At 38.2% G+C, this 18,540-nt stretch overlaps 3 protein-coding genes across 4 annotated transcripts in view; 2 read left to right on the top strand and 1 right to left on the bottom strand.

The window, feature by feature from the left end:
* Positions 1 to 8,473, top strand: part of LOC139619891 (piezo-type mechanosensitive ion channel component 2) — a 45,437-nt gene extending 36,964 nt beyond the window's left edge. The window contains exons 43-56 of the mRNA XM_071474966.1: positions 504 to 692; positions 1,307 to 1,517; positions 1,700 to 1,832; positions 2,074 to 2,221; positions 2,342 to 2,556; positions 2,960 to 3,118; positions 3,356 to 3,503; positions 3,838 to 4,026; positions 4,313 to 4,405; positions 5,246 to 5,415; positions 5,735 to 5,851; positions 6,731 to 6,810; positions 7,066 to 7,291; positions 7,844 to 8,473. Coding sequence (XP_071331067.1) covers positions 504 to 692; positions 1,307 to 1,517; positions 1,700 to 1,832; positions 2,074 to 2,221; positions 2,342 to 2,556; positions 2,960 to 3,118; positions 3,356 to 3,503; positions 3,838 to 4,026; positions 4,313 to 4,405; positions 5,246 to 5,415; positions 5,735 to 5,851; positions 6,731 to 6,810; positions 7,066 to 7,291; positions 7,844 to 8,099 — 2,334 coding nt within the window. The 3' untranslated portion in view covers positions 8,100 to 8,473. The remainder of the gene's footprint in view (positions 1 to 503; positions 693 to 1,306; positions 1,518 to 1,699; positions 1,833 to 2,073; positions 2,222 to 2,341; positions 2,557 to 2,959; positions 3,119 to 3,355; positions 3,504 to 3,837; positions 4,027 to 4,312; positions 4,406 to 5,245; positions 5,416 to 5,734; positions 5,852 to 6,730; positions 6,811 to 7,065; positions 7,292 to 7,843) is intronic.
* Positions 8,474 to 8,561: 88 nt separating this feature from the next.
* atp5f1e (ATP synthase F1 subunit epsilon) lies at positions 8,562 to 10,457 on the bottom strand. 2 transcript variants are annotated; one of them, XM_071475689.1, is made up of 3 exons: positions 10,323 to 10,457; positions 9,846 to 9,973; positions 8,562 to 8,766 (listed from the first exon to the last, which is right to left on the bottom strand). In XM_071475689.1, exons 1-2 carry the CDS (start codon positions 10,352 to 10,354, stop codon positions 9,847 to 9,849), a joined length of 159 nt encoding a protein of 52 aa, XP_071331790.1. In that variant the 5' UTR covers positions 10,355 to 10,457; the 3' UTR covers positions 8,562 to 8,766; position 9,846. The 2 variants fall into 2 exon arrangements, with proteins under 2 accessions (XP_071331790.1, XP_071331789.1); XM_071475688.1 differs by having other exon boundaries at positions 8,562 to 8,754; positions 10,323 to 10,456.
* Positions 10,458 to 11,856: 1,399 nt separating this feature from the next.
* Positions 11,857 to 18,311, top strand: LOC139620312 (PRELI domain containing protein 3B-like). The gene is made up of 6 exons (XM_071475687.1): positions 11,857 to 12,013; positions 13,407 to 13,575; positions 13,687 to 13,776; positions 14,294 to 14,364; positions 14,524 to 14,626; positions 16,142 to 18,311. The coding sequence occupies exons 1-6, from the start codon at positions 11,982 to 11,984 to the stop codon at positions 16,256 to 16,258; spliced, it is 582 nt and encodes a 193-aa protein (XP_071331788.1). The 5' UTR covers positions 11,857 to 11,981; the 3' UTR covers positions 16,259 to 18,311.
* Positions 18,312 to 18,540: the final 229 nt, after the last annotated feature.

Raw genomic sequence — 18,540 nt, forward strand, 5'->3', positions numbered from 1 at the left:
TAGGACAAACAGACACAAGGGCTACAGTCATTTTTATGTTTAATAAATAATTAATTCCTCAGTGGTGGAATATTCAAAATGCTTAGATTCAATATGTCAGGCATAAGGAAAATTAAACAAGAGGTCATTTACTGTAGCTTGCTGATGTAGTTTCTGTGTTCATAGTTTTCATTATGCTGCACCATACTAATATGAGCAACTTACTAATGATAAGAACTGGTATTTCATGAGATGCAGATATCAGATTTTTTTCTGAATTTATATTTTTTGGAGCACTAATTATAGGAAAAAATATTACAAGAGAAAACTGTTTCAAAAGAAAATGAAATAGTGTTTGGTGAAAACATCTGATGTTAATCATTTACTGACTCTAAAATACAGAAAATGTATCTGTCAACTAAACACTGAAATTCCTCACTATCCCATATTTGGTGATAGTTATTAATTGTTTCAACTAATGCACAACCCTGAACTCTTACCTCTCTCTCCTCTGTTTCTCTCAGCTGACTGTTGTGGTGAAGTACTTTTTCCAGTTTGGTTTCTTCCCATGGACCACCTCTGCCTACCGAGGCATTAATGCTGAGCGGCCGTTCGCCCTGCCCAACATCATTGGGGTGGAGAAGAAAAATGGCTATGTCCTCTTTGACCTCATTCAGCTGCTTTCTCTGTTCTTCCACCGGTCTATTCTCAAGGTGACAATAAACTAGAATTACTGCCTTGCAGTTGCATCCCTCTGCCACTCAGACTAGTTTCAGATTACATCCCCGTTTATTCAGAGTCATATAAAATATTAACCATTTGTATCAATTTTTTTTTCATAATTGCTGTGTGAAGTCTAAAGTAATTGCTAAAAAAAGGATTTTGTGGAGTACACACTCATCTTCACCTTTGACCAAAATTTGTACAGAATTTGAAGAAATTCCCTCATGGCGTTATGGAGATATTGCATTCACAAGACCAAAACCATGTTTTGTGAGATCACCATTACTTTGACCTTTGACCACTAAAATCTAATCAGTTCATCCTTGAGTCCAAGTGGATATTTGTGCCAAATTTGAAAAAGTTTCTTCAAAGGAGTTACTGAGATATTGTGTCCAGGAGAATGGGATGGACGGACAGATGCAGAACCTGAAAACAATATGCCTCTGGCTGTTTACCCTTGGAAAAAAAAATTACCTTTTAAAATACATCCGCTCATTCAAAATATACCCGTCTACTGCTGTATGTCTTGTAAAGGACCACCTGCACTGTTGTCTTGCAGCTAGTTTTGCATGTTAAAATTCCTTTTGTGTCTATGATTGTATAGTGCCATGGGCTGTGGGACAATAAGGAGGTTGAGATGCCTGATTTCTTCAAGAAAATGAAGAAAAAAGTGGAAAAGAGGAAGATGACAGGTGGAGATAAGGTGGGCAGCAAAGAGAAACCTGTACGTCGGTTGAAGTTCCTCTCACTCCAGGCCTCCACCACTTCCATATTCTGTAGGCGAGAGAGAAGCAGTTCTGCAGAATCTCCCAATGGTGAATATTCAGAAAAAGCTCAAGATGTTTTTGTCCATATTTGACCATATAGTTTGGGTGAATTCACTCTGACTTTTCTGTTGTCTTTTATTCTTATTTTTTTATTTTCCATAGTTGCTGTATGAAATAAATTACCATATATTACTAACATTTCTCCATTTCACAATTCATTTTTCCTGGAGAGGTGAAGCCCAAGAAGCAACACAGTAAGAAGACAGGATGGCAGCGAAAAAAGGCGCCACTGACCAGGAAGCAGAGGATCAGACAGCAGATCAGAGAAAGGATGCTACAGGCCAAAGCTACCATTATAGAAGTGTATGCTGTTTTCTTATCTTTTGTTTTGGTCATGATATGATGTCTGAAATGAGCTGCAGACTGCTGTGTCTGTGCCATCTGTTAACTTTCTTTTTGTCGATTGCTTTACATTCATCCTAAGATGGTTAAATGTTAAATGTTTAGTTGGTGAATATTTTAATGTGGAGTAAAGTTTGTATTGGCAGCAGAGTTTTCCTACTTATGTGGGATTCTGATACTGTACTTCTTTTTTTTTCTTCAGAGCCCTTAACATTTACTTACCCATAAGGCAGTTTTTCTACGACATCATCCACCCAGACTACAGTCCTGTGTGTGACGTCTACGCCCTCATGTTTCTCATCGACGTAGTCAACTTCATTATCACCATATATGGATACTGGGCTTTTGGGGTTAGAGTCAAACCAAGAATATACATCCATATGAATATTACTTGACAGTATATAATCACATGTAAATGTGGGTGTTATGTACAATGGAACACAATCAGGCTGACTTTTGTCTCTGTGTAGAAATACTCTTCAGCAGTCGACATCACAGAGTCCCTGTCAGAGGACCAGGTTCCAGAGGCCTTCCTGGTGATGCTGCTCATGCAGTTCGGCACCATGATAGTGGACCGTGCTCTCTACCTGAAGAAGTCCCTTCTGGGAAAGTGTGTTTTTCAGGTGGTGCTGGTGTTTGGCATACACTTCTGGATGTTCTTCATCCTGCCCGGGGTCACTGAGAGGTCATCACTTGAACTTATTTTTCTCTTCATTTGTTCACTCAGCTACTAAATTATTTATGCAAATCTAGTTGAGTTCTTTCAACTAGTAATTTTATTCAGTCTTGAAATAACATTGAGATTGAGCCCCTTAAACACTTGTTTACAAGTGTGTAATGTCACCACAAAAAAAACAAAAAAAACATTTTCAAATAGTATTGTATTAAATATGATGGCAGTCTTCAGGGTCTCTACATAAACTGGACAGTTACATCATGAAACTCCCTTCCCTAATTCCAATTCAAGCCTCTGTTTGTACAATTTGAATATGTACATTAAAAAGGAAATACTCAATCTGATCTGGGGACATTGACAAGATATTTTAATTGATATCTCCTTCTCTTATTGCGTCTTTTTTGCCCCACAGGAGGTTCAACATGAATCCTGTTGCTCAGCTCTGGTACTTTGTAAAATGCATCTACTTTGGCCTGTCTGCCTACCAGATCAAATGTGGCTACCCAAACCGCATCCTGGGCAACTTTCTCACCAAGAACTACAATTACCTGAACCTTTTCCTCTTCCAAGGGTATGCATATGGTGAAATCTTTATATAAATACAAATATTCCCATGCAGTGATTGTAACTTCATTGTATAAGACAAATTTTCTACACTGTAAATATATGTGATCAAGTTCGGCAATGTGTCTGATCTTTATTTTCTGTTTGGTATTTAATTTCTTATAATGTTTTGCAGTTCACTTTACAAAAGAAACAACAGAATTTTTTTATTTCTTCATAATTCTTGTCTCCTCTCCTCTTCCAGGTTTCGTTTGGTTCCCTTCCTCACGGAGTTAAGGGCAGTGATGGATTGGGTTTGGACTGACACAACACTGTCTCTTTCTAGTTGGATTTGTCTTGAAGACATCTATGCTAACATATTTATCCTCAAGTGCTGGAGGGAGTCTGAGAAAGTAAGCAAGACCACACACTTGCACAGGTACTGTGTGTGGTGTGTAGTGCAGTGTAGTACAGTATCTATCTATCTATCTATCTATCTATCTATCTATCTATCTATCTAAATTTATATATTTATATATTTATATATTCCTATATCCCCATTCATGTTTTCTCTGACTACGATGACCAGTTTATCGTTGTAATTGTTTATCAAGTAATAATACTAATTAGATTCTTGTTACAGCTTCTAAAATATGACAACTTTAGTGTTTGATGGCATCACTGATAAGCTGTGAAGGGCATTTGTCATTGTTTTTGTTTTTTTGTTTTTTTGTTTTTTTCTCCCAGAAATATCCACACCATCCAGGGCAGAAGAAGAAGAAGGTGGTTAAATACGGGATGGGAGGATTCATCATCTTTGCTCTCATCAGCATCATTTGGTTCCCACTCCTCTTCATGTCACTGGTCCAGTCAGCAGCAGGAGTTACCAATCGGCCAGTGGAGGTCTCCATCCAGCTCAGCATTGCAGGATACGAGGTCAAGATGGATATGAGTGCATTAAACTGCATGCTAACTTTTCACTTTTAATCTTTATGTGCTTATGATCTAAAACACTGAAGCTAGCTGGCTTCTAATATTGAAGACAGTCTGACAGCCTAATGTAGCCAAATACAGCCACAACATCAAACACTTCCCTGCAATGCCATCGTTGTTTGCACACAGTTAAGGTGTCTTCTAACTGTGCAGTTCAAGCCTTAGGCACAGTCTCTCTCTAATGTCAACATATGTTTTACTCTTCAGGGGTCTGTTTTTGTTTTCACAGCCTCTGTTCACCATGAGTGCCCAGGAGCAGAACTTGGTCCCGTACACAGAAACTGAATTCAACCGACTCACCAAAGTCTACGCTACTCATCCAGTAAGATGCATTTCATTTTACTGTGAACACCAAACTGAGACCAAATACAAAACCATACACCACTAGGGCTAAGACAATATAACTGTGTAGTTTACTGTATGTCATAGCTTTAACTAACCTATCTCACTTTAGTATCTACCACGATCACTGTGACTTAGGACATGACATCATTAAGGCAATGAAAGACAGTGAAATACTGTTTGTCTTGATTTCATTTTAGGATTAAATCGTAAATTGTAAAGATTATATCATTTATTGTGATAAATGTGATCAAAATATTTATGCAAAAAAAATAAGAACATGCTCACACCCATAGAGTGTATATAGAAATGGACGTAGACTCTGGGTCAAAAAAGTGAAGCCAACTGCAAACTCAAGGCTTCAAAACAGCAGTTCACAAACCAGTTGGTTGCCACTTGGTAACACCCCATCATGGTTCACAGTCATGAAATAGGTGTCTTTATATCTCTGTGAGTCAGATTACATTTTGGAAAACTAATCAGTTTTCCAATATCTTATTGGTAAAAGGGGTCCATGTACATTCAGCCACCTGATATTAGCTCATTACCGATAAATCAGTACTGGAATATACTGTATGTCAGCTGATAAATGACAAGAAACTGAAGAACAGAAATGCCAAAAATATGTCTTCAATCATGTTGCCATTCTAAAGTTTGTCCACCAGAAGGTAGTGACAGCTTTAATTTTCAACTGCAAAATGTCCTGTTCACTACAGTCTTGGTCTATAACTGACTAACTATATATAACTGTTCATAAATATATATAATTGTCTCTCTCTCTGTCTCTCTCTCTCCCTCTCTCTCTCCCTCCTTCTCTCAGTCTGCCATGCAGTTCATAATGAACTACTTTGCAGAGGACATTGCTATTGCCAAGATCAAGAGTGATGCCAGTCTGCTGTGGAGCATCAGCCCAGCCAGTCGAGAGGCCATGATACAGGAGCTAAGCAAGTCCTCTCACATATACATGACCTTACGTTGGACGCTGCTCAGGTCAGTGTGTGTATGTGTGTGTATCTGTGTGTGGTTGTGTGTTTCATAGTGCAGTCCTGGTCCCTAGTTTTCATGGGTGCTTATGTGCAAATTAATCTGAAGAGGTGTACATAGATGCTACATGTATGAACTTACTGATACATGCATTTCTCAAAAATGTTAAGTGCTTAAATGTGTGTCCAATTATATATTGTGATATTCATTTCTTGGGGATTCAGAAATGTATAAACCCTGCTTGTAATGCATTTAGCACAGATGTACAAAGCTTTAAATAAACTTTGGCACATGCAACTGAAGACTCATCTCCTGCCCTCCTCAGAAACGCGTCCATATCAATGAATGTAGAGAGTGTGGGAGAACACACTGTGAAGTTTGAGGACAAGGTTTTGAGGGAAGGGATCGTCCACATGCTAAAAGGCGACAGCAACAAACCTGTGTAAGTGTAATGCCTCTAGTCTTAATCTATGGGAATTACAGAGATGCTAACATCTACCTTGGTTCGAGAAGCAGTTTGCCATTAAAGATAAACACACAAGGGGAGTTATAATGATGTTGAACAGTTGGCAAATCTATTGCTCTACAGCAACAATACAGTTTACTAAGCACTGAATTTGGTGTACAAACAAAATAAAATAAATGGAGAAATAGAGCTCTTTTCAAAAAAATAAGTGAAATACAAAAATAAATAATCAGTTCCCCTCAAGTTGAAATCTAGTTGACTCCTCTGGAGTCAGAAAACTAAGAGTTCAGTTTCTTTGTCCATGTGCAGGTGTGTGTGTTGAATGTTTTGCATCTTTGACTAGTACTACCACTTGGGCTTGTGATCACAGATTCATCACAGATTTTATCTGGTAAACGAAAAAACCTATTGTGATTTCAACGCTAACAACTTGACAGAAGCTGTCTCTCTCACATTAACAGTCAGGATTTGAGAATTGTTTAGTCAATCTGCAGCACGTTCTCAAAATGTTTTCAGGAGGAGGTCTCAAGCTGAATGTTAGTAAATGTCATGCAGCTCTACCCACACTAGGTGTGCAGACAGTGTATTGTATACAATCAGCTGTTTTTTACTGTTGTGTCTTCTGCATTTTCCTTTTACTAAAGATGCTGATGCTAACGAACAGCTTAAAGAAAACAAACAACTAAAATAAACTCATACCTAAAGATTTAATTAACATTAAACTATAAGAGTGGAAATACTGTTTGTTATCAACTATTTCTCAACACTTTAACACATTGCATGTTTTCACATATATATTTTTTCCAGTCTGTTTGGAGCTCACAAGGTGTTGAACTATATTATTCTATTCTGTAGGATCATTAACTCTCTGCTGCCAAAGTTCATCAGGGGTCCCAAAGGACCAGAGTCCAAAATGGCAACTAGGATGGAAGTAGGTTAGTTACAGTTTACATTTACATTGCTTTAGATATAAATTTGCTACAGATGAAAATGATAATTGCATTGTACTTATAATATCCAAAGTAATTTAGTGATACATTTGTTTGTAATTCAACTATGCTCTCTTTCTATTTGGGTTTTTTAAAATTCTCTGTCTGAGTTTATGTCATTCCAGAAAGAATTAGCTGATCAGAGTGATCAGTCCTGTACACATCACTCCTGCATTTTAACCCTGGCATGTCTTCACCCAGAGCACTCGGAGCGCCCAGACCTCCAGGCACTGAATTTCTTCAGGCCCATGTCAATCAAACTTCAACAGATCAACAGGACATCAGAGAAAGATGCAGATCAGTGGTGGGTGGTGGAAGAGTGCTCCCCAGTTCTCACCTCCTCTGAGCACAACTGTCACAGCATAGAGATAGTGGTGTTCAGTGATAAAGTTAGCCCCTCCAGTCTGGGCTTTCTGGCTGGACACGGGTAGGTTAACAAGACAAATTTGATCTGCACTATGTCAGGAAATTGTTATTATGATTGTGGCTTGTCTTGACTCCCCTTCTTTTCAGGTTTTAGAGACATTTTAGTTATAAACACAGTAAAACATTTTTCTTGTTTCAAGACTGCTGTGTTTTGCTGAGGTTTGAAAATATTGTCCCTGCTGTAGCTCAAATTGCTTAAACAGTAGATTTCAATCACTCAACAGTTGTATCTTGTTCCAGATATATCCCGACAGCTAATTGTGATAATCCATACACCTCAACACTTACTTTTATACACCAGCAGCTTCCTTCTACATGATGACAGAAGGCTTTTACTTTGGCAGAAAATAATCTTCATCTCACATTTGGAAAGGAACAAGTTTTTTGAGGTTTTCAAATGTGATTTTTTTTTTTTTTACTCTGAGCATTTCAAACCAAATCTTACTGAATGAATTGTAGTGGGGTGATCTACAGCTTGAAAGAACAGTTGTGCGCTTGCAGTTGTCCTTTGCACAGACTTACTTGAACCTGTCCACTTTGCTTCTCACAACAGCATCGTAGGCTTGTACATGTCAGTGGTGCTGGTCATTGGAAAGTTCGTCAGGGAGTTCTTCAATGGGATCTCCAGGTCTATCATGTTTGAGGAGCTGCCGTGCGTGGATCGGGTCCTAAAGCTATGCACGGATATTTTTGTGGTCCGGGAGACAGGAGAGATGGAGCTGGAGGAGACACTGTTTGAGAAACTCATCTTCCTCTACCGATCACCAGAGACGATGATTAAAATGACCAGAGAGAAGAAAGATAACTAGGGTTTGATCATACAGGACATTCTTTCATTTACACTTGTTTTCAGTTTCCTAAGGATTTCTTAAAGGCAAAAAATAAATAGTATACTTTAGAAGACATTAAATGTTAAATGAATGAAGTGCCTGCTACTTGTTATTGTTGATGCAATTTTCTGCCCACTGGGTTATGCATGCATTTTTGACCATTTTGGATTCAGGTTTTTACTCATGAAGTACACACAACATCCTACTCCCTGGTTTAGATTCTTTCAGGAAGAATGTTTCATCAAACCCTTGATATACTCATGGATCAACAAGCACATACCTCTATAAATACCATGTTTATGTGTGTGTCTGGTTACTGTACTGAGTTATTTATATTAAAATAAAAAAATGTAGTTACAAAACAAGAAAATGTTTCATTGTCTCATTCTGCAATGGTATAAACACTGTTTTCCAGCAAGGCAAGAATACAAGGAAACTAAATGCATTTCCGATATTCATCTTTTAATACAATTTTAATTACAAATGAAAGGGAAAAAACAGCAATTTAATTCAGGTCCCCAGTCTAACATGTCATCTTGATATCATCCATTTTTTTCCTTCTCCATTGTGTGCAGGAGAGGATGGTGACAGGACCTCACAACACCAGGAAAAACTCCATCATGGTCTAACATTCCTAGAGGGAAAACAAAGCACAAGAATAGAAACAACATATCCATGAAAATTGATTTTGCACACATAACAGAACATAAGACTCTGTTTAATAAGAAAGAGTTTTGATCTGTTTGGAGAAAAATGCACTTTTGTATCTAAAAAGACAAGGAGCTAAAAGTGAAAAAATTATTAGTATATTGGGTCAAATTGGGTCTTGAGGCTCACACACCAAACTATTAGACTCAGCACCAGGAAACTCAGGTAGTCAAGGCAAATTAATAAAATAAATAATAAAATCAATAACTCCAATATCATACATGAGGTATGTTGAGTATTGTGTATCAGTTTAATGAAGTGAAAAGTTACAGGACCCTGGATTTAGACAAATTTTATCAAAGCACAGTGAATACCTCATCTAAATACACCAGGGATAGGTGACCATGTACCAGAGAAAATTGTGAATGTACAATGTTCATTCGAAACTTGCAACTGATCAATTCACAAACCAGAGCTTTAACACAGGAGGAACTAACCACTGACAAAATGCAACTAAATAGATTTACTTAAATACTGAATGTAGGTATCATTTATGATTATCATTATCTTTTAATATTAATGGTGCTTTACACTTCTATTTGATTACATTTCATAGGAAAATATATTTTATACTTACATTTATTTGAAAGGTCAAGTGATTTGTTACTTTGCAGATTAAGATTTTGCATACCTTCAGGGAATTCAGGTAGAAAACATGAAGCACTGGTACAACATTAAAATGATGCTTAAATGTTAGTGTATCCGTGATAATAATCCAATTTAATAATATAATGCTCTTAGTATTAAGGAGTTCTCTATTGATATTAATGTGTATCTGCAGCGAATGATACTTAGGGACTTTTGCCCTTATAGAATAATATTTTAACAGTAGTATTTCTCTCTAAATGTTGTGTAGACTTCTTCCTACATTATGTGACACACTTCACACTGTCACCACTGAACGTCACCGCCGCGTCTCCTTGAAACACAAACTGTCAGGGGCCATGATGAATTTACCTGCAGATATGACTCAGACTCTTGAAAACGCTGGTAACTGTTAGTATAAAGTAAACTTACGCTATGCTGCTGGTTTTGGTTTGAGGACTCTGACGCTGGCCTCTGCGGCCTTCAGTGCCTCAGTTTTGAACTGCGGCTTCAGTGCAGCGCGCACCGCATTAGCGCAGATAGCGGAGAAGCGGATGTAGCTGCAGAGAGGACACACTTGTTAGCATTATGCTAAAGGGCAAGCAACACTGACAATGATCACTCTGAAAAAGACAAGTGTAACTGTTTCTATAATAACAAATGATATGTCCGATGCATTAGCTGAAAGAGCCAAACCGTGGACAGTTGACGTTAGCGCTGTAAGTTAAACGCATGGTTGGATAAGCTAACTCAGGCTAGTAGCGTAGCTATGTGGCTCTGGTAAGGATTTAATAGCAAAATATTTCGTTTAACTATTTAATTATGACAAAAAAAATCATAATAAGAATGCGGTGGTAAACAGTGACAACATAACTAGTCGAAGGAGATATGATTTCTGCATTTTATTACCTTAGGCCTGCCTGTCTCCAGTATGCGACCATCTTGCCTGTGTTGTGACTTCAAGGACAGGTCGGATATGTGCGTGATTACGTTATTTGAGATACGCAGTCCTCTCTCTCACCCAATAAAAACAGTGCAGGATCATGATTGACAGCTCCGATGGCGACTTGTCCCACCTCCAAGTCGACACATTTTTTAAAATTTATTTTTATTTTTTAAATACCATATGTTTCTGTCATGATTTTTGGTTAAATCTCAGGCAGTGGGTTGATTGTAAATGTTCCTTTTAGATACTATGGTGACAGACATTGGTGTAAGCTACCTCTGCAACATTAAATATGTAATTAAGTGACCATAAATGATTATTTAGAATGTTTACTAGAAGGTGAAATAACTTAAGAGAAACTTTGAAGCGTAACAATATCATAGTGATTGAATGTAATTTTATGTAATTTATTTTTGGATGTTTGACTTGGCCTTTATCTGGTTGGTTTGGTGGTAGTATAATGTCACTAGTCACCTTGAGTCCTGCACATCTTTGCTGTCTTTACATTAAACACATACCACATCAGATTTGTCATTAGTTTGAATTACATTAATAAGTAATAATGATGATTTATTCAGTGAGCATTATAGCAGTTTTAGCAATGTAATCATTAAGAGTAAGTGCAGGTTTTTAATAATGAATTTCCTACTACCTACTCCCAATGTTGAAATACACAGAAAAACATTGAGACAACTATGATAATGATTTATTTATGTTTGAGGGACTCTGTACAGTTGCAAATGGGAAACATCCTCCCGTTGCAAGCTATCATAGCTATTTTAGATCATAATAATTATTAATCATTATTATCATCATAATAAACAATATTTTACTATTACATTCAAAGGATACACATTCACATTATTTTAAAGCTCATTATGCAGTTTTTACCTAAACTATAACTAAACTAATTAGTTAAGTAACTACAGCTGTCAAATATATGTAGCAGAATACAAATTACATTTGTTTCTGACATGTAGTTGAGTAGAAGTATAAAATTACATGATATGATTAAAGTTCACGTCCACTCAAAAATATGTTTTGGTCATTGTTACTTCTCTTGGATATTTGACTTTGACAAAGTTGAACCCAGAGGCCTGTTGCCCACTTCAGCTTTAGAGTCCAAAGCATACAGTTGATGCATGCTTCAATAAAACTCTGTACTTTATTTTGAGAGTTTACTATTAAAAAAAGCTTTCTTCTTCAAACTCAAAAAGGAAAATGGTAACAAAATACATGTATAAACATAATACATATGATAAACACATGCACAATTGAGGTTTTTTTTTTTAAATGGAAAGATACAAATTATTCAAAGCAGAGTATTTTTCAAACATTTTTCATAACCTTCAAGTACAAGTTGTTCAGAATTGTAAGAACAATACTTGACAATACCACATTTCAGCAGTGGAGCTTCTACATTGAGAGCATTGCCTGAGATGTATGAAATAAATAAATACCATGGATTGTTCTGGATGTCAGGGTGCAGCAAGGGTCTCTGCCACCAGGGCGCGGCTGAGGCGCCATAAAGCCTTTCACCTTCGGTTCCTTCTTCCCCTCTTACTCCGGTCACGCTGCCGCCAGTCGCCGGCTCCCGAGCCCTGACAGAAAAACCTATTAAAATGAAGATCTGGGCGTCGGAGCATATTTTCAAGTGAGTAGTTTTCTGTCTGCGATGGGGTTTTTTATAAGTATGGGTGTTAAATAATAGATTTCCTCTTGTATAGCCAATTTATGTACCATTTTGTGGTCTCTGTACTGCTATACTGCCCGGGCAGCAGCTGCTAGCTTACTTAGCTGCTAATGCTGCACGTAAGTTAAGTAACTAAGAGTTTAAGGGAACGTTACCTAACCCGTTGGCTTCTATGCGAGTTATCCTACCTCGTAAATCCAATCTCTAGTCGCCGTAACGTCTGAAGATTTTCAACAGATATCTACATTTCGTGCGCTAGAAGTAAACCGCTTTAGCTAGCTGAGTATACTTTTGGTTAGCTTTTTCCTGCTAGCCTTGAAACTAACTTTGGCTAATTTGATGTTAGCTGCTTAGCCAAGTACGTCGTGTTGAATTTTATAGCTTATGGCAACATTTCAGTCACAAGGTCATAGAAAGGGAAGGGATTCGTGTACTTTTCAAGTATTGTAGTCTTAGGCTCGGAGACAAAATCTGCCGCTGAATGTGACATAATATATCGCGTTACATAACTGTCCGCCTGTCAGGCCAGATACTCTGCGATTTAAGAAATAGTGATCCGATTATTTTTCGCTTTATTATAGTTGTTATCCCCTCATCACTATCAGCAATGCATATATAGGTATGTGTATTACTTTTGTACATTTTCAGACGTTTCCGTATGAAATCATGATGATGATGAAGATGTGTGGAGGGGGCGTTCCCCCTCCTGCCGGCCTGTGGTTGTGCAGCTCTCTCAAATTCATTATCAGGGTTATACCAGGTAACACTGTGCGGTTGAGCAAGCCGATCATTTCCACGTTTTTTCTCATGAAAATACCGCGCTTGATCAAATGATTTAAGTCTGTCAAACATATAATATTATCTTTTCCTCTTAACTTATTTTGATGCAGGTCCAGATGCACAACAAGTGCTTTTCACTGAAACTCAGTCATTGTAGTGTGAAGGTGGTGTTTGCAGGGGGGAAATTATTAAGAAAAACATCTTGCTGCTTTCTTGTAAGCTTTATATTGATGTTGAAATGTACATATACATATACATTAGCATTTCCCCAGCATACCAAGCTTACCTACCTCAGTGGCCCGATTTTCTATCTATAGCATATTGTTCTATTGTAACAATGCACTTTTATTGGCTGTTTCAGAAAATAAAATCCAAAAAACGGTAAAGAAATTGTCATTACCGCATTTACTTCAAATCTTGGTTTTCGTGTTTATGAAGGACACTGCATATTTATTAAAATGTAAATGCTCCAGAGTTAGTGAACACTGACTAATTTTCATCTGCAGTCTCTTACCAGAGTCTTAAATGCCCTGTAGGAACTTTCTGTTTCTAATATCAGTATTGGTTTTGACAGCCATCCATGGGAGACGGTGACCAAGGCAGCAATGCAGAAGTACCCCAACCCTATGAACCCCAGTGTGTTTGGTGCGGATGTTCTCGACAGAAGTGTGGACACAGATGGACGGTTACACAGCACGAGACTGCTTAGCACAGAGTGGGGGCTGCCCGCGATGGCCAAGTCTGTAAGTTAGATAATGAATGAAACACTTGAGTTTAGGGGATGTTTTATGTTGATTGATAATGTTAAATTGATTTTCTTCGCACCAAGTCTGAGTTGTATCCTTTTCCTGCAGATCATTGGGGTAACAAGAACATGCACTTATGTTCAGGAGCATTCAATAGTGGACCCCAGAGAGAAGACTTTTGAGCTGAAATCTACAAATGTGGGTAGTAGACATATGGATCATAGTTGATAAGAACACTTTGAGTAAGAACTTGAGTAAGTTGCATAAATACTAGGAGCTGTGGTCACTTTAAACCATTCAGATCTGCTTAAATCTGCAGTCCTTAATTTACTGTGTTTAAACTACAGCAAACATGGATGAGCATCTGTTTGTATCACTTTGTATCACTATGCACTGAAAATATTTGAATGTCAACTACTGTGAATGCAAAACAGAAAACTAAAACAGATTATTTTCTCTCATGTGACAGAGTGCATGACTTTGGACTGGGGACATTGTTTCTAGTGTAACCTCTAGTAAAACAGAATTATTTTGCATTGGCTTTAATCACCAACAACTGTAGTAATTTCAACAAGTGGTTAGAGCAAGAAGATCAGTGTTGGGGCTTAACGGCTCTGCCCTGACTGGTCTATCCTGCAGTTGATAGACCTGTAGACAATGTAAACATTATGTATGATGTAAAACGAGCAATGGCAACTTTATTTTGTCCGTCCAGATCTCCTTCACTAACCTGGTATCTGTGGACGAGAAGTTGACATACAAGCCACATCCGCAGGACCCTGAAAAGTAAATAACTCTATGTTGAATATTATTCCTGTGAAGTTATATTTGTTTGAAAGATTTAAAAAAATATACCAGCTTGTACAAACATAAACATAAAAGCCACAAAAGCTTTACCATTGTTTAGAGTTTGTTGATTTTTGTTTATGTGTTTGTGTTTGTCAGGACAGTACTGACGCAGGAGGCTCTGATCAGTGTGAAAGGTGTCAGTCTGAGCAGCTACCTCGAGGGTCTCATGGCCAAGACTATCTCGGTCAACGCCAGCAAGGTGAATGAAGAACTTAATTTAACCATAAAATTTTTTTTTAATATTTTTAAAAGAAGATTCTGTAAAGCAGAAAAACATATGAGTTCTGAGTTTTCCACATCACAGAAAAATGGCATATCATATCACGCCCAACATCGGGAGAGCTTCCGCATCTCTTAACGGTCTAACAAATTTATGCTGAAAGGAAACATGACTTTGTCCAACAGCTATATAGATTGTACACAGACACACACACGTGTTGTATATATTTTCACATTACAAATTGCTCTAAATTGCCCGATGCACTGGACCTTTTCTATTTTGATTTCAGCATCGGTAAGAGAAATAGCTTATAAGTTATACACGGAGCTAACTTAGTCCATTTTCCACTGGTCAAAAAATCTGCTAAGACCCGCTAACGTCGGGCTTTTGTTGGCAATGATGAAGGGTTTAATTGGCATTCACAGCCGGGTTAAATGAATTTGCAGTAGACACGGGTATCTATTGGCTCCTGCTCCGATCGGCACTGATGTAAACACAAAACCCAGGTGAAACCGCTGATTTTCGCCTCTTTTCCTGCTGTAACGTCTCTCAGAGGACACAGACACAGGCCTGTCACCTGTCCAGCTTGGTGCCGTTACACCAGAAACTCCGCGGCTACACTGATGGTGGGGATGAAAGAGTGAGCTGCAGCCCTGAAAGTTTTAAAAACACACAATCACAGATCGAAACATGTCATACGGAGGCTCCGACATTTTGACAGACTTTCACCAGTTTGTAGGGCAGCTAGCAGCTCACTCTTCCTCCACTGCTTCTGTGTGTGTGTGCTTTCAAGTGCAGAGATGACATCGCTCCCTGCAGTTGTGTGTCCTCAGTCCGAACAGAAAGACAAACTAAACTGGCGGTGGAAAAGGAGGCTTTTAATAGCGGGTTTACCTGCGTTTAAAAAAACCCACTTATACCCACTGATTTTAGTGGATGGATGAGAGGATGAAGCGGAACTATCCTTCTGGTCATGAAAAGAAGGGAAATGGGGGTCATGAGTGAATAACAATGATTATCTGTTCATACATTATTCTCTAATTACTAATAACACCACACTGTTGGTATTGCAGCCTCTAGGAAAGACACATTTTGGGAGGGAAGGGTTAGCTAACCAGCAATAACACTGAGCAGGAGAACCACTGATGCTCGTACATTCCGTACTTTTATACCGTTACAACTTTAGGGGCAGGGTATGCTAAGTGGGGGTCCAAGTGCGTAACCAGTACCCCGTTTAGGCCCCGCCCAAAAAAAACGCTCAACACAAAAATGATGAAACACAGTTTAACGGTATAACTGCACACTTAAGTACCACACAAGTTTTACATGACTCTCACACTTTCAGGAATAGTTCTCCAACATATATATATTGATTTGATAAACAAATTAACAAATCTGTGAATTTGCTTTACAGGATCTTTAAAGTCTCCCAATAACTCATCATCATACTTGTCACTAAGACATTATATTAAGTAGCACTGTTGTCTGTTTCAGGGTCGGGAGGCGATGGAGTGGGTCATCAGACGATTAAACACAGAAATCGAAGAGTTGGCTGCGACGGCTCGTGGTACAATGCGTGCCTCCATGGCAGCGGCTGTTGCAGAAAAGTGATCCTGGCCTACCCTACTGCTTCCTCTGCCATCATGGACCGATGGGCTTCTCAAAACTTTCCCCTTAAAGGGGACCTCATATCTGCCAGCACAGCCTAACAACCACAGCCCCATCCTAGTATGTTTGTTTTTGTTTGTATGTCACAAAACTTGCTGTTTGTCCCTCCTCAGCAGTTTGCACTGACAAGTGTTACTTGTCTCTGTGTGCAGTGACGGTGAGTGTTGAGCTGATGACAAAAAACAAACAGGGTTGACTTGGACTGCACTTGAAGCTCATAGGAATTAGTCTTGTGATGTTAAAGCTCTTTTTAAAATTCACACTGTGCCTTCACATCATCTCATCAATTTCCCTTTTTCTAACCTTCCTTCCCTTCATCCTCAAACTTTAATCTGTCTCTAATCTTCTTTTGTTATTGGTTCTAAATTCTTGTAAACAAGGTGAGCACTGGTAACAGTGGAAATGAAGTCACTTTCACCATCCTTTCTGGATGACCTTGCTTTGTACAGCAGTACAGACCAAAATATATCTCAACCCCAAAAACCCACCAATACAGAGAGGCTGTAACAAAGTAACTTGTGTGCCAAATGGCATGAGCTGTCTGTCTTGTGATATTGACGGAGCAGATTTTCAGATATTAAGCAACCTGTAACCTTAGAGATATTTTTTTTGAAATGCCAGGATTTTAGTATTTCTGTCATGGTGCAAGGATCCAAACAAGGCAACTTCCCAAGATGCGTCTGTCAACATGTTGTCAGAACAGTTTATTTGTAGTAAAGACCGGCATGGCTCACAGTCTTGACAGCCAGATCTGAGTGCAGGTTAATTTAACATACAGGAAAACCAGTTTGTATGTGTACTTGTATGGTGCTGGAACACAAATGGTGCCTGTTCAAAGAGGGAGTTTTGGTGTAATTTACCTTTGTACCTTTGATGCAGATGTAGGTCTGTCTGCTAAAGCTGTCAGCGCAATGCACTGGTCCTCAGAAGTTGTAAGCTCTTATGGTCGTTCTGGTCTAGTTTTGGTAAAATGATTTGATTTCTTAAAGTCTCCCATGTCTTTGTCAGTCTTTTCTCTTACACTGATGATGTGCTGTATAGTTAAGTGTTGGAGTTTAAAAATGTGCATACATGAACATACCACATAACTTATTTTCAGCATATTTTTCTTAAAGGGTCGGATCAGAGCTGCAGTAACATGTTGGCATTCACCCCAGTGTTTGTGAAGTGAATGCTTACCAGTGTTGTACAGATGTGCCAACATGAAATGTTAGATAAAAATGACTATACCAATTTAGTGCCCCAAAACACTTAGAAACTTGATTTATGATGATATTATTTATGAAAGGGAGTCTGTATGCTCAGTCTGTCTATAGATGGTGATATTTATAGTATATTTGTATTGGTGGACATTGACAAAGACTGTATATTTGTTCAATTTTTAAAAGCTGTTAGCTTGTGGTGTTTTGCAAGTGGCAGTGTGGTTTTTATACATTTCCCAGGCATATTCCATGAAGAACTCTCACATGCAACATTATTGAGATGTAGATGACATGATAACCCTGTAACTCTGCACTTTTCTTTTTTTCTCTCTAAACATTGTAATAAGGACCCTTCTACAAATGTTGGTTTGTGGGAGAACTACAACTGTTAACACTCTCTCTTGATGGAACTCAGCAGCATCACAAGTCTTCCAAGATGCTCCACAGTCAGTATCTAGCTTCACTGTCATGGTGTCAGTTAGTTCAGTGTTTTTCACACTGGCTTCCAGTTCAGCTGAGCTTCTTTTTAACAGCTTCTTTTATAATTAACTTCCCATGCCATCATGCATAGTTCTGTTCAAGGTCTGACCAACTGCCAGTCAGTATCTACACAGCATCTCATTTCATGAATGAAGTGTGATGTTTTTCTGTGGGGAAAATTTTAAAAAGTGGCTGTAAATAGGTTTATATTTATATTTTGGTTGTGTTACATTCCAAGAATGTGAACATGTAACAGAATCTGAAGAGTGCACACTGAAATGTTTCAAAATAAAGAGATGTCATTGTTTCATGAATATAGTGGTGATGAAGTGGTTTGTAAAACATCTTGACTCACTTAAACTGTTGTAGAAAGACAGTCATGGCATGGCAAAGCAAGTTCACTTGGTATTATTGGTTTATGACGTTTCTAGTAGTTCACCTCTGTACTTTTGGCTATCAGTCAAATAGAAAACGATAATTAGCTCCTGATGGTTAATGAAGACGCTCTCCAGGATTCTTATTTACTGTATCCGGGTTCATAAA

The sequence above is a fragment of the Trachinotus anak genome, unplaced genomic scaffold (genome assembly GCF_046630095.1).
Source record: "Trachinotus anak isolate AG129_WGS33_773 ecotype Australia unplaced genomic scaffold, CSIRO_AGI_Tana_v1 ptg000004l, whole genome shotgun sequence".
Classification (NCBI taxonomy): domain Eukaryota; kingdom Metazoa; phylum Chordata; class Actinopteri; order Carangiformes; family Carangidae; genus Trachinotus; species Trachinotus anak.